This window comes from Cryptosporidium muris, genomic scaffold (genome assembly GCF_000006515.1).
Source record: "Cryptosporidium muris RN66 scf_1106632373475 genomic scaffold, whole genome shotgun sequence".
NCBI lineage: Eukaryota > Apicomplexa > Conoidasida > Eucoccidiorida > Cryptosporidiidae > Cryptosporidium > Cryptosporidium muris.
The window spans coordinates 1-12,337 of record NW_002196574.1 but is presented as its reverse complement, the minus strand read 5'-3'; the positions used below and the strand labels follow the sequence as shown (position 1 = coordinate 12,337).

The 12,337-nt window shown below is 23.5% G+C and overlaps 4 protein-coding genes across 4 annotated transcripts, besides 28 other annotated features; 2 read left to right on the top strand and 2 right to left on the bottom strand.

The window, feature by feature from the left end:
* Positions 1-35: 35 nt before the first annotated feature.
* Positions 36-114: a sequence feature (AT_rich).
* Positions 115-292: 178 nt separating this feature from the next.
* Positions 293-2,484, top strand: CMU_012170 (translation initiation factor SUI1 family protein; the record flags this gene model as incomplete). The annotated part of the gene is made up of 2 exons (XM_002140856.1): positions 293-299; positions 338-2,484. The coding sequence occupies 2 exons, from the start codon at positions 293-295 to the stop codon at positions 2,482-2,484; spliced, it is 2,154 nt and encodes a 717-aa protein (XP_002140892.1).
* Positions 1,088-1,145: a sequence feature (AT_rich).
* Positions 1,563-1,705: a sequence feature (AT_rich).
* Positions 1,707-1,740: a microsatellite.
* Positions 1,961-1,989: a sequence feature (AT_rich).
* A 21-nt stretch (positions 2,485-2,505) lies between the features above and the next one.
* Positions 2,506-2,555: a sequence feature (AT_rich).
* Positions 2,553-3,154, bottom strand: CMU_012160 (uncharacterized protein; the record flags this gene model as incomplete). Its single annotated transcript, XM_002140855.1, has 3 exons — positions 2,553-2,727; positions 2,789-2,874; positions 2,948-3,154. The coding sequence occupies 3 exons, from the start codon at positions 3,152-3,154 to the stop codon at positions 2,553-2,555; spliced, it is 468 nt and encodes a 155-aa protein (XP_002140891.1).
* Positions 2,735-2,783: a sequence feature (AT_rich).
* Positions 2,904-2,930: a sequence feature (AT_rich).
* A 206-nt stretch (positions 3,155-3,360) lies between the features above and the next one.
* Positions 3,361-3,414: a sequence feature (AT_rich).
* Positions 3,415-3,613: 199 nt separating this feature from the next.
* Positions 3,614-3,659: a sequence feature (AT_rich).
* Positions 3,660-3,945: 286 nt separating this feature from the next.
* Positions 3,946-4,017: a sequence feature (AT_rich).
* A 74-nt stretch (positions 4,018-4,091) lies between these two features.
* Positions 4,092-4,162: a sequence feature (AT_rich).
* A 437-nt stretch (positions 4,163-4,599) lies between these two features.
* Positions 4,600-4,645: a sequence feature (AT_rich).
* A 193-nt stretch (positions 4,646-4,838) lies between these two features.
* Positions 4,839-7,882, top strand: CMU_012150 (uncharacterized protein; the record flags this gene model as incomplete). Its single annotated transcript, XM_002140854.1, has 3 exons — positions 4,839-5,460; positions 5,559-7,148; positions 7,218-7,882. 3 exons carry the CDS (start codon positions 4,839-4,841, stop codon positions 7,880-7,882), a joined length of 2,877 nt encoding a protein of 958 aa, XP_002140890.1.
* Positions 5,812-5,848: a sequence feature (AT_rich).
* Positions 5,999-6,020: a sequence feature (AT_rich).
* Positions 7,161-7,201: a sequence feature (AT_rich).
* Positions 7,233-7,253: a sequence feature (AT_rich).
* A 43-nt stretch (positions 7,883-7,925) lies between the features above and the next one.
* Positions 7,926-7,983: a sequence feature (AT_rich).
* Positions 7,953-10,122, bottom strand: CMU_012140 (APG7 protein, putative; the record flags this gene model as incomplete). The annotated part of the gene is made up of 2 exons (XM_002140853.1): positions 7,953-9,835; positions 9,897-10,122. The coding sequence occupies 2 exons, from the start codon at positions 10,120-10,122 to the stop codon at positions 7,953-7,955; spliced, it is 2,109 nt and encodes a 702-aa protein (XP_002140889.1).
* Positions 9,027-9,048: a sequence feature (AT_rich).
* Positions 9,500-9,528: a sequence feature (AT_rich).
* Positions 9,816-9,884: a sequence feature (AT_rich).
* A 223-nt stretch (positions 10,123-10,345) lies between the features above and the next one.
* Positions 10,346-10,367: a sequence feature (AT_rich).
* Positions 10,368-10,385: 18 nt separating this feature from the next.
* Positions 10,386-10,519: a sequence feature (AT_rich).
* Positions 10,520-10,598: 79 nt separating this feature from the next.
* Positions 10,599-10,901: a sequence feature (AT_rich).
* Positions 10,902-11,066: 165 nt separating this feature from the next.
* Positions 11,067-11,333: a sequence feature (AT_rich).
* Positions 11,334-11,368: 35 nt separating this feature from the next.
* Positions 11,369-11,397: a sequence feature (AT_rich).
* A 433-nt stretch (positions 11,398-11,830) lies between these two features.
* Positions 11,831-11,897: a microsatellite.
* A 14-nt stretch (positions 11,898-11,911) lies between these two features.
* Positions 11,912-12,321: a microsatellite.
* Positions 12,322-12,337: the final 16 nt, after the last annotated feature.

Sequence of the window (12,337 nt, the reverse complement as noted above, 5' to 3'; positions counted from 1 at the left end):
TAAAAATAAAATAAGAGAATAAAGAATAAATTCCCAATATTTTTATTAATAAACTTGTTTTAGTCTATTATAGTTTTATTTTTATAGTTTATATTCTAAATAAATATTTATTTAGACTCTAAAAACCCCAGTAAGAAAATCTATATAATACAACATGTAAATAAAAGCGCTATAAAATTAAAACTTGATATAGTAACCGCCTTTTAACTTTTAAAAATACTTTTTAGGGTTTATTCTAGTTTATTATAATGATCAGGTTCTAACAAATCCTAAATACTTTACTATTTTTGAAATGTTTCGTAAAAAGTTTTATATAAAGGAAATGAATCTATATTAGGGCGTAAATTAATAATTCAAATAAAGGATAAGATTATTAAACAATTTGGAATCTCAACATATGATGCAGACTGGATTCTAGGTAGAAGGAAAAAGAATGAGGTGAAGTTATTGCAATGTAAATTTGAACAACCTGATGGAAGCAAAGCCATTTTATATAAAATTGAGATAACTAAGGAGAATTCTAAAAGGATTTTATATTCAAAACTTAATTCTCTTAATAAACTTGAAGAAAATAACTCAAATGAGATAATTGAAAATAAAGAAATTAATTTACATATTTCCAATGAAATATCTAAAATTGAAATAGATTTACCATATTTACCTACAAATTTACCATGGCTATTTGATATAGGTAATAATTTAATTATACCTTCTTTACAACTATTATGGATATACGGTGATTATATAAAAATTCCAGAAGTAATTATTCCAACTTGTATTAGCCAATTTATTTTCAATGGTGCAGATCTAATGATGTGTGGGATTATAGTACAAAAATCAATTAATTTAAAAACAATTAATAAAGGTCAATTATGGAGTGTTAGATGTGAATTTGATAAAAAACCAATTGCTCTAGGTATTTCATTAGTAGATTGGATAGATTTAGTAAATTCTAAATTTAAGAAAGGAAAGGTTTTAAGAATCCTTCATCATATTAAAGATAATTTATCTAAAGAAGGAGGTTTTGAATTCAAATTAACAACAGAAACAGATCAAATAGTAGAAAGTGTAAATGAGAATGGAAATGAAATTAAATATATTATTAATGAATCTACTAACAATCTTAAAAATTTTAATAATAAAATGCAAAATCCTAATATTGAAATTTATTCAAAATTTATTGATTCTAAAAATGAATCTAAAACATCAGAAAATTCATATATTAATAGTGAACAAATCCAAAATATTCAAATTAATCAGAATAACTTATCTGAATATATATTACCAATTTTAGATGATGATTTGTCATTATCACTACAATCTATTAAAGATAATTATTCTTTTTGGGATATTATTAGTGAATTTATTCTAATCAAAATTTTAACATCAATAGAATTAAATCAACTTCCACTTGAAATATCTGCTATTTGGGATAAAATAAATCGTCTATATAATAAATCTAGTCAAAAACAATTAAATATTAAATTAACTTCCCATGGAAAAATATCTAAGTTTTTTATATATTATCAAAAACTTGGATTTTTTATATTAAAACAAGGACGAAATAATAATCAAACAATTATATCAATTAATAAAAATATTATTGATGATACATATATAAAAAATAAATCTTTATATGATGAAATTTTATATATTCAAAAATTATTATCAAGAGATTTATATGATATTCAATTATTTAATAATTGTAAAGATACAAATAAAGATAAAAATAAAAATAAATCTAATGATATTAATTTATCCCTCAATAGTATGGAAATTATTACAATATATCAACCGTTATCATCTATTCAAGGTATATTTGATTTTGTTCAATCAAAGTTTGAAATAATCAGTTCAAATATTCAACCTCTTATATCTGGAGAGGTTTTTATAATTAAAACATCAAAAGGTGAAAAATTACAGACTTTTTATTCATCTAAACAAATTAGAAAAATCCTTGAAATTTATATTAATTTAAATAATTTAAAAGTTAAGGATCCAGTTGAAGAAAATAATCGTAAATTATCTCATGTCAAACTTGATCATTTACTTTCAATTATTTATAAATCAGATATTAATGCAGATATTATTTCATTAGCTTCTATTTTTAAGGATTTTTTTAAATTTCTTAATACATTCCATTATATTAAGACAAATAATCAAAATAAGAAACAATATAATGAAAATCCTTTAATATTTAAGGGGATTTGTAAATCTATTATTATATCAGTAGAATCAAGGCAAGGGGGAAAAAAGTATACGACAATAATTAGTCCTTATATTACTCACTTTAATTTAGATCCTTCACTAGTAGCAGATATTTGTCAAAAAAAATTTGCTTGTTCTGCAAGTGCAACTCAAATAAAAGGTTATTCTGCTCCTAATAATATCGGAGTAGTTATTCAAGGTAATGTTGCTAGTAAAGTAGCCAGCTTATTATCTTTACATTGGGGGGTTCCCAAAGCTTATATTCAAGTTAATTAATAATATAACCCAATATGCTACTTTTTTTTCTATTTTAAAAATAAAATATTATCAAATCAAATTATTATTTACCAACGTGGATCATATAACAAGCTTTGGGGTGATCCAATATCATCTCCATGAAGTATGCTGGCATCTTTTAATGCATCTTCCATATGAGCTACTCCTAAATAGAATAGTATAATTAAAACTATCATTGTAATGCTTGCAAAGATACCAATATTTCTTTTATCAATATTCATTCTACAAGAATTTTTATTTAAATGTTAAATTTTTATAATTTTAAAATTAATATTTTACTTACATAGCTTCCCTTTGTTTGAGTTCCTCAAGTTTTGTTTCTACATCATTTGATATATCTGTTAATTCTTCTATTGTATCATTTAAGACCTTTAGTATAAGAAAAAAAAAAGATAGCGAATATTTTTAATTTTATTATTATAAAAGGATATTAGATACATACCTCTTCATTATAAGGATTTATTTCTTGAATAGGTACAGACTCTATTATTTGAGGTTTACTGTTATCATTTAATTCTGGATTTGATTTACTATACTTATTATATAATGGCTTTGATGCACAAACATCCCACAATATAATAATTAAAGTTATCAGTACTAAATAAAGGCTGTATGCTGTTCTAATTTTTATTTTTTTACAATTTTCCATTTTTACTGTAAAACATGCATATTAGTATTTTTACCCACATGAGAAAAATATTTATTAAGATTCAATTGATATAGGAAAAAAAAAAAAATTAACAAATCTAATAGAAATTGGAGATTAAATAAAAATTCAAATTTATAGAGAAGTAGTCTCAAAATGAGACAAAAAAAAAGCTAGGATCTATTATAAAAAGAATCCGAATAGAAGAGATTATAATATATATGGATATTAGTAAAAATTAATTTTTTTTTCTATTTAATAAACCACCATTTTAATTATTGAAAAGAAATATATTAAAGTTTTAACCAATGTATACGTCCAGTATTGTTTTGACATCCTTTAGATACTTTTGGCGTTATATTTTGTTGTAAAAGATTGCTGGAATATCAAATATTACTAATAATATGAGAGGATTTTTTGTACATATTTATAATGGTTTATATTATTTACCTGAAATATGAGATATAATATATCAACTTTAAAAATATTTACATTATTATAAATTTTTGAATTATGAGCCCTTACCAATATTTAAACCAAAAAGTAATGAGTACGAGTACTAAAATAATAAATATAATGATCTATAAATAAGGAAATATTTGAATTAAAATCTGGAATATTAAAACTGACTAGATATCATAGCTAGATAAATATATACAAACATTCTTTTTATTAATGAATTAATATAAAATACAATAATGCATTAGGGTAATTGAGATTTCTACAGGCAAATAGAAAATCTTTGGAAATTAACCTTAAAACAATAATATTGGTTTATATTGAAGATAATATGCAATTTATAGAAAATAATAATATAAAGAGAAGTTATAATAAGTTTATTGAAAATATAAAATTTATATTAAAAAGTGGTTCTCAAATATTTATTAAAACATCAAGTAATTTAAAGTTTAAATGATAACATTTGAAAAATTTGGAGTTGAATTTTATTTGATTTTCTTTATATATGAAACTTTAAATTTACAATAAACTATTAATATAATAGTAAAAATAGATACTTATAGGGATCAGATAGTGAATGGATATATGAAATTGGTTATGAAAAATCTCCATAGTATAATTAAAAAAGGTTTTATCTGAAGTTTAAAAGATTAATGTCTGAAATTGATTGGATCTTTTTAGTATAAAAAGTATAATTAAAAGATTTCTCAATATAATAAGAGACAATAATATAATCTGCACAAATCCTCAGAACCATATATATAGTTTGAAACTCCTAATGATACTTTCCTACAAGATCATTTGAATTGATCAATATTTATATCTCTAGTTAATAAATAGCAATACTTTGTATGTAGTACAATATAATATTAATACACTTTTAAATATTAAATCTTTATTTGATATTTCCTGAAGTGTTAAATGAAGTATTTAAAAGATTCTAAAGTGCTGGTATTCCTTTTATTCAAGAATTTTAATTAAGAATCTCGTATATAATATAACTTTAAAATGATTATTTCTTTATAAAATATATTACATAAGAGTATTCCATTAAATATAAATAAGAAAATAACCCGCTATTTTGTATATTGTCTCAGCATGTATACTATACCGCCTTTTTTGCATGTATATTACGTGGACTATTGTAATATATAGACCTAAAAAAATATTTAAGAATAATGAGGTCTTGTTACATAATCATTTTAAATAATGATTTTTTAAGAGAATTATGATAATTAAATGTGTTAAAATATATATAACTTTGACTATTATTAATTGGTTATTTATAACTACTAAATCTCAAAGTAGTTCAATGAATCTTGGATGTAATTTTGGTTATTACCAAGATACATCTGGGAATTGTGTTAAGTGTCCAGAGAATACATATGGACCTGCAAGCAATTTACAGCAGTGCCTCCCATGCCCTCAATATTCTGGAACTGCAAACAAAACTGGATCAAATACAGTATCTGACTGTTTATGCGATGCTGGCTATTACAGACTGGAAGAAACCAATATATGTATCAAATGTCCTGCTGATAAAAGTAGATATATTTGTCCAGGGCCTTATGTAAAAAATTATTGTGAAACTCATAATATAGCAAATGAGGGGTGGTGGATCCAATCGACATTATCTGGAATATACCAAAAGTGTCCAATAAAAACTGCTTGCAAAAGTAAATGTGCTGGATGTACGACAGGTTATACAGGACCATTATGTAATACATGTGATTTTAGTCATTTTAAATTTCAATTTGGATTAGATAGTTTTTGTATTAAGTGTCCAAATTCTGGTGAAATAATCGCAATATTAATATCAATTTATGCTATTTTATTAACTATATGCTATGGTTTTGCAAGACTAACAGAATTATCAGCAAAATATACAATTTTATCTCGGAAGTACTCTGGGGTAATTCCAAAATTACGTCTATTACTTTTTTTTTAGCTACAAGTACATCACTATGCTTTATATATTATAGCATGATTAATGATAGATTAACAATGCCAAATTTCTTTATTATATATCTGAATATTATGATTTTACTTGCTCAAAATATTTGGTTTCCAATATCATTATTTCCTTCTAAATGTATTACTCATTTAATTCCATCAGAAATGTTATCAATAAATGAAATAGGTACTACAGATGCAAAATCAAATCTAACATTAGCAATAGTAATACCAATAATGGGAATTACTTTATTATTTATATTTTTTACATTTAAACATATTATTGATATAGCAAGGATATATAAAAAAAGTAATTGTCAAGTGGATTTGCAAAGTGGAGAATTTATTGATTCATCAATAAGATTAGATAATTTTAATAAAGCATTAAAGAACCAAATGGTTAAGACTACATATAGATTTATATCTTCTTCACAGATATTTTTATATTTAATATATAGTCCAATTACATGGGTATTTTTGAAATCATTAAAATGTATAAATATACCAAGCTATGGTAATGTAACAGAAGAAGATTATGTATTATCATGTGGAGCTTTAAAAAATTCATCTGCAGCAGGATTAACATATTTTTCAGTATTTTTTCCTTTAATTAATATAATAAATGGGATTATTTTTAGACGTAAAATTATTCATAAAGAAGAATTATACTATATAAGTAATGAGTTCTTATTTTCTGGTTATCATCCACTTGTCCAATTTTGGGAATCAATTAGATTATATGTATTATTCGGTACTATAGGAGTTATGAATTTAACTTATGCAACATCTCATGATTTATTAGTATTTTGTCTAACTATATTAGCTTGTGTAACATTTATTGAGACCTTAATTCCTCCAATAAATAATAAAGATTCAGTTGCACCTTATGCAATAATAAAACCTTGGTGGATATTATCCTTAAGTTCATTAACAGTATCACGTTTTGTAGCTTTTTCATTAGTTACATCATTATGTTTATTTGGTATATATGGTTATTTTCCAAAAGCTGGTTTTATTATCTCAATAGCTATTGTAGTTTTGGAATTAATGACAATAGTATTTTTATTTTACCAAGTAAGTATAGATCTAATATTACTTGCATATAAATATAGAAAATATAAAAGAATTTATGGTGAAAATGAACAATTTATAGATACTGTCGAAGAAAAAGATGGTTTTTTATTATATTATCAACATAATTTAGGAGAGGAAGAACAGGATTTTTTTATAAGTGGGCTATTAAGATCACCTTTCCCAGATGAAGCAGCTGCTCAAATGATATATCTTGTTGAGCACGGTAACTTGTTTGATTGTGATACTAAAGAAGTTGGTAAATGTCTTTTTTCAGCAGGATTTTTTGAACCACAAGGGCAAACACTAAGATTTTTGATTCCAAGAATTAAATATTATAGAGAAAATCCAGATATCCCAGTTAATAGTGAAGTTGAATTATTAGATGAAGTTAGGAAGGTATTAATGAATGCTGTGAAGAAGTTAGGTATTGAAGTCTATGTAAAAGATTCTCAGTATAGAGCTAATGGAGCAAGAATTGCATTCTGTACCCAACAAGTTGGACCTTCTGTATGTAAGTTTATTGAATATATATATATTATATATATTTTATTTATTTATTTAAATCTTTTTTCTTGTTTAGTGTTACAAACTTCAGATTATTTATATAATTTTTTATCAAAATCAAGAATTTCAAATATATTAGAAGTAAAATTGCGACAAAGTCAATTTCGTTTATTATTCCCAGATGCTATTCCAATGGTATACCCTGATGATGAAGAATTTAGATTGAGGATCATTGATGCTAGGAGAATAGCAAGACAAATTTATTCTGAAAGGCGTAAAAGAGAGGCAGTATTAAAGTCTGAAAATTTATATGATAAATATTTTGGCTTTCATTCACCAATGCTTCCTGATAATAAAGAAATATTAGCAATTAGGAAATTGAATGAACTTATTGCACCACCTAGATGGGATCCATTGGATGGCAGACTAGACCGTGAATTTGATTATGATAGATATTGTAAAATAAGAGGACAGTTTGAAGATATATTATCATTAAATAAAGAATTAAGTGATATTGATACAAAAGAGAAGAATTCAAGATTTTATAAAGATCAATATCATTTCTTAGTCTCAAAAAGATATAATGCTGCATATATGGTTGGTGATAAATATGTAATAAATGGAGATTCTGAAGTTCATGATATTGTCTATCAAACAAATAATAAAAGTATTACTTTGAGAAATAGTACACCAGTGAAGAAAATTAAGTATGGAGATAAACAAGATCAAGATCATAAATAATCGAACTTTTAAATTAGAAGATATTCAAAATCAATAATCATTGATATTTTATTTTAATTTTAACTTAATATTATTTTTTAATATTTAATATATCTATAAATCCACTATTATCTATTATTTGTTCTATTTCTATATCTTTTAACGATTCTTTATAACTTTCCATACCACATATTGATTCAATATAATCTGGATTTTTCCATATATTTGTTAACATATTTACTTCATCATTATATAATTTATCAAGTAAATATTTAGAACAACTAATACAGTTCTCATTAACTTGAGTAGAATAGCTCACAATATAAAATTTATCAATAAATCCTCGGATACATTGTGGGATATATCCAACATAATTCTCTTCATCTAAAGATATTTCTGAACTTTTTGTAATATCTTTTACATCATCATTATTTGCCCCTTTATAAGAGATATGGTATGTGTCCCATCTTAATGGATGTTGCGATAATGCTACAAGAAGCTCTACTGCTAATGAGGATGCTATATAACTATTTCCCATTCTAATAACAGAACATTGTTGATCAATAGGTTTATTCCTGATGCCAACAGAATTTGAGTTTATTGAAAAATCTCCACAAAAATAGCATCCATAATTATTAATCAATTTTTTTTCATTAACACTTTGTAAAATATTTGTAGTAACAATTTCTTTTCCAGATGTTGTATGCCTCATAACAAGAAAAGAATCAAATCCCAATGCAACAGTTAATCCTAGTATTGATGAATTTGAATTGCTATTTGTATATCTATTTAATAAAGAAATAATAGTTGAAGGCATCCATCTTGATTCTCTGGTATCTGTCAACAAGAAAGTAACATCATGTGAGGATATTAATGATTTTAATTTAAACCAAGAATCAATAAATTCATCTAATTTTACAGTTGTATCACCTAAAATCGGAATATTGAGTACAATTCCATTACTAGAAATATTAGGAGAGATTTCTTTAAGCCTCTCAGCAGCAGTTAATGCCTTATATTTTCGTTCAATAGCATCATTATAGATATATAGACATTGTCGAGTTGGATTATTGTAATTAACAATAGAATTATCAATAAAAGTAAAGTTTTTTACTCCCCAACCAACCAAAATTCTTGAAATAGCACAACCTAATGTTCCACTACCTATTATTAAAATTTTTAAATATGATAAGGAATCTGGCTTAAAATTTGGTAAAAGACGCCATTTTATTAATTCAATATTAAGTTCTGTCATATTTTTTGATATAGTAAGTGGATCCAAATAACATTTTAAATTGACATTAAAAATATCAGCTAAGTCAATTTTTTTATCTATATTTTCTAATACTAAACAATTATGTGGTTTTAAATAACCATTACATGAAATCAAATCATATAGAGGAAATTCCAATAATGAATTATTTAGAAAAACTTTAATGTCAATATTTCTTATAAGATCACTACTAAAGTATATATCCATAAATCTTAAATAACATAACAAAGTTGAATAAAACCAAGGAATATTCATATATATATCATTAGAATATTCTTCTTTAGCTATTAACTTCTTAGATATCATAGATTCAATATTACTTATTAATAAGGATGTCATATTTAGTAATTTCATATTATGTAATGAATTATATAAATTTTGATTATAATATATACCAAGTAATTTGTTATTTTGTTTGCATTGTTCTAATTCAATATCTTTAGTATAATATAAATACGGAAAACATATTTTATAGTAAATTTCTGAATTCTTAAAGTCAAGAAATACCAATAAGTCAAATATATATAATAAACTTGAATATGACATTTTTTGTGAATTATCTTCAATTACTTCATACATTTTTGATATATTCTGAAAAATTAGATATTTAATAGAATTGTTAATATTTTCTGAATTCATAATTAGATCTTCTATTGAATTATATACATATAAATTCCCATGTATTATATCTTTATTATTATCTAAATTCAATTAATATTAAATTATTGAAATATTCAGTTTATTAAAAAAGTTATTGCTTACCATTCAATAATTTAGGATAATAATTTAGTGAATTCGAATTAAATCTAACATTGTTCTTTTCTGTATCATAGAAAGCTATAATTTCAATATTTGAGTCATTGTATTTAAGATCCTTTAATTTCGTATCATAAAGTAATTTCCAAAAAGTTATTTCAATTATAACCTTTGGAAGATCAAATTTAGGCTTAATCCTATAAAATTGCTTCCCTACTATATTATTACACATTTTAACAAGTAATATTAAGATAGTAATGCAAGCCTATAAATACCAATTTCAATCCGCTAATTGAGATTCGGTACCTTATCTGACACCACGTCTCAGTTACTAATGCATGCAACATTATACCTAGATTATTTGAAAAAGAAAATATTAACACTTTCTTTTAAAAGATGTATTCTAAATATATAATAGTTAGATACATTAATATTTTGTATTGTCAAAAGTTTAGATATTTTTTTTTTTTATAAATAGGAAATATTTCATCGGTCATTTATTAATAATTAATAAATAGTATATATTTAAATAATAGTTATATAGTTTTTTTTTATATAAATAAAATAAAATATAACGTTAATTATTAAGTGAAATAAATATATATAACAAATTAATTATAATAATATTACTGAATGAGCTCCAATTCCTAATATATAAAATCTATATCAAAGATATATATTTATAAATTGATCCTGAAATATAAAGTGTTATAAAATTAAAATTTAATGTTATTATATATCATTTTATGCAATATTAATATTAGATAATCTTAATTTTATAACATTTAAATATTAAAGTTTTGATTAATAATATCTTTTAATAATATACTTTTAGATATTTTTTAAACAAAAAAAATATTTATGTTAGATTATTTGAAATATTATCATATATTTAGTTATTTACAAAAAAATTTAAATACTATGAAATAATTTTTAAATTATTCAAAATAATCAAATCATTAAACCCTAATTAAAATTAGTTCTAATCATATTTATAATTATTAATTTATAAGAATACTTTACTTAGCTCTAATTTAATCATTTACAATATTTCTTCTTTTTACATTTCATTGTAACTCTTATTAAATCTAAAAACTCTATATTATTAAATAATTCTGTCCCGGTACCCTCAAAATATATTCGGGCAGTATTAAAAAAAAAAGTTGGTTATAGAAGATATTTAAGATAATATGAATTTTTAATTTCAATATTCTTATTAATATAATTTTTTTTATTTCTTATTGTTCTCTTCTATTAATAATTTAAAATTTTCAAAAATTTATAATACAATAGTTTACTTAAATAATAAATAATATAATTTTTCTAGATATTGGATTTTATATAATATATAAAAATGCTAGTTAAATATTAATTTTTCAATCATTTTATAACTATGTTTACTTTTTACTATTTTTAAATATTGAATAATTAAGATATTTATAAGTTAAATGGCACAAAAAAATATTCATTTTCACTCGAAATTATAATAAAACTATTAAATTATAATGTATCAAAAAAGAGATCAAAATTATTTATGGTACCCATTTACTCAATATAGAATGAATAATTTATTTCCTGAATTTGTTAAAGTAGAACCATCCCTATTTGATGAAAGTGGTAGAAAATGAGTAAATTTATTAAGTTCATGGCAAGCTAATATATATGAGGATTATAAACTAATAATAATGGAAGCTACTATAAATCAAATACAACTTCTTGATTAATCAATATTTGGTGGATATATTAATGATAAAGCTGTAGAATAGATGAACATTTATTAGATTTAGTTAAACCAAACTTCAATTGTGTATTTATTCTGATAATGGCTCAGATTCAATAAAAATAGTTATAAAAGTTGTATTTAAATACTATGTAAACAATCCTAAAATGAGAACTAAATGGATATCAATCCATGGATATCATGGTGGCACAGTAGATCAGGTTAGGTTTAGGTTTAGGTTTAGGTTTAGGTTTAGTTAGGTTTAGTTAGGTTTAGGTTAGGGTTAGTAGGGGGGGTTTAGTTAGGTTTAGGTTTAGGTTTAGGGTTAGGGGGGGTTAGGTTTAGGTTTAGGGTTTAGGTTTAGGTTTAGGTTAGGTTAGGTTTAGGGGGGTTTAGGTTAGGTTTAGGTTAGGTTAGGTTTAGGGTTAGGTTTAGGGGGGTTTAGTTTAGGTTTAGGTTTAGGGTTTAGGTTTAGGTTTAGGTTTAGGTTTAGTTTTAGGTTTTTAGGGGTTTTAGTTTAGGTTTAGGTTTAGTTTAGGTTTAGGTTTTAGGGGTTTAGGTTAGGTTAGGGTTTAGGTTTAGGGGGGTTAGGTTAGGGGGGTTTAGTAGGTTTAGGTTTTAGGTTTAGGTTTTTAGGTTAGAGTTTAGGGTTTTAGGTTTTTAGGGGGGTAGGTTTAGGTTTAGGTTTTAGGTTTAGGTTTAGGTTTAGGGGGTTTTAGGGGGTTTA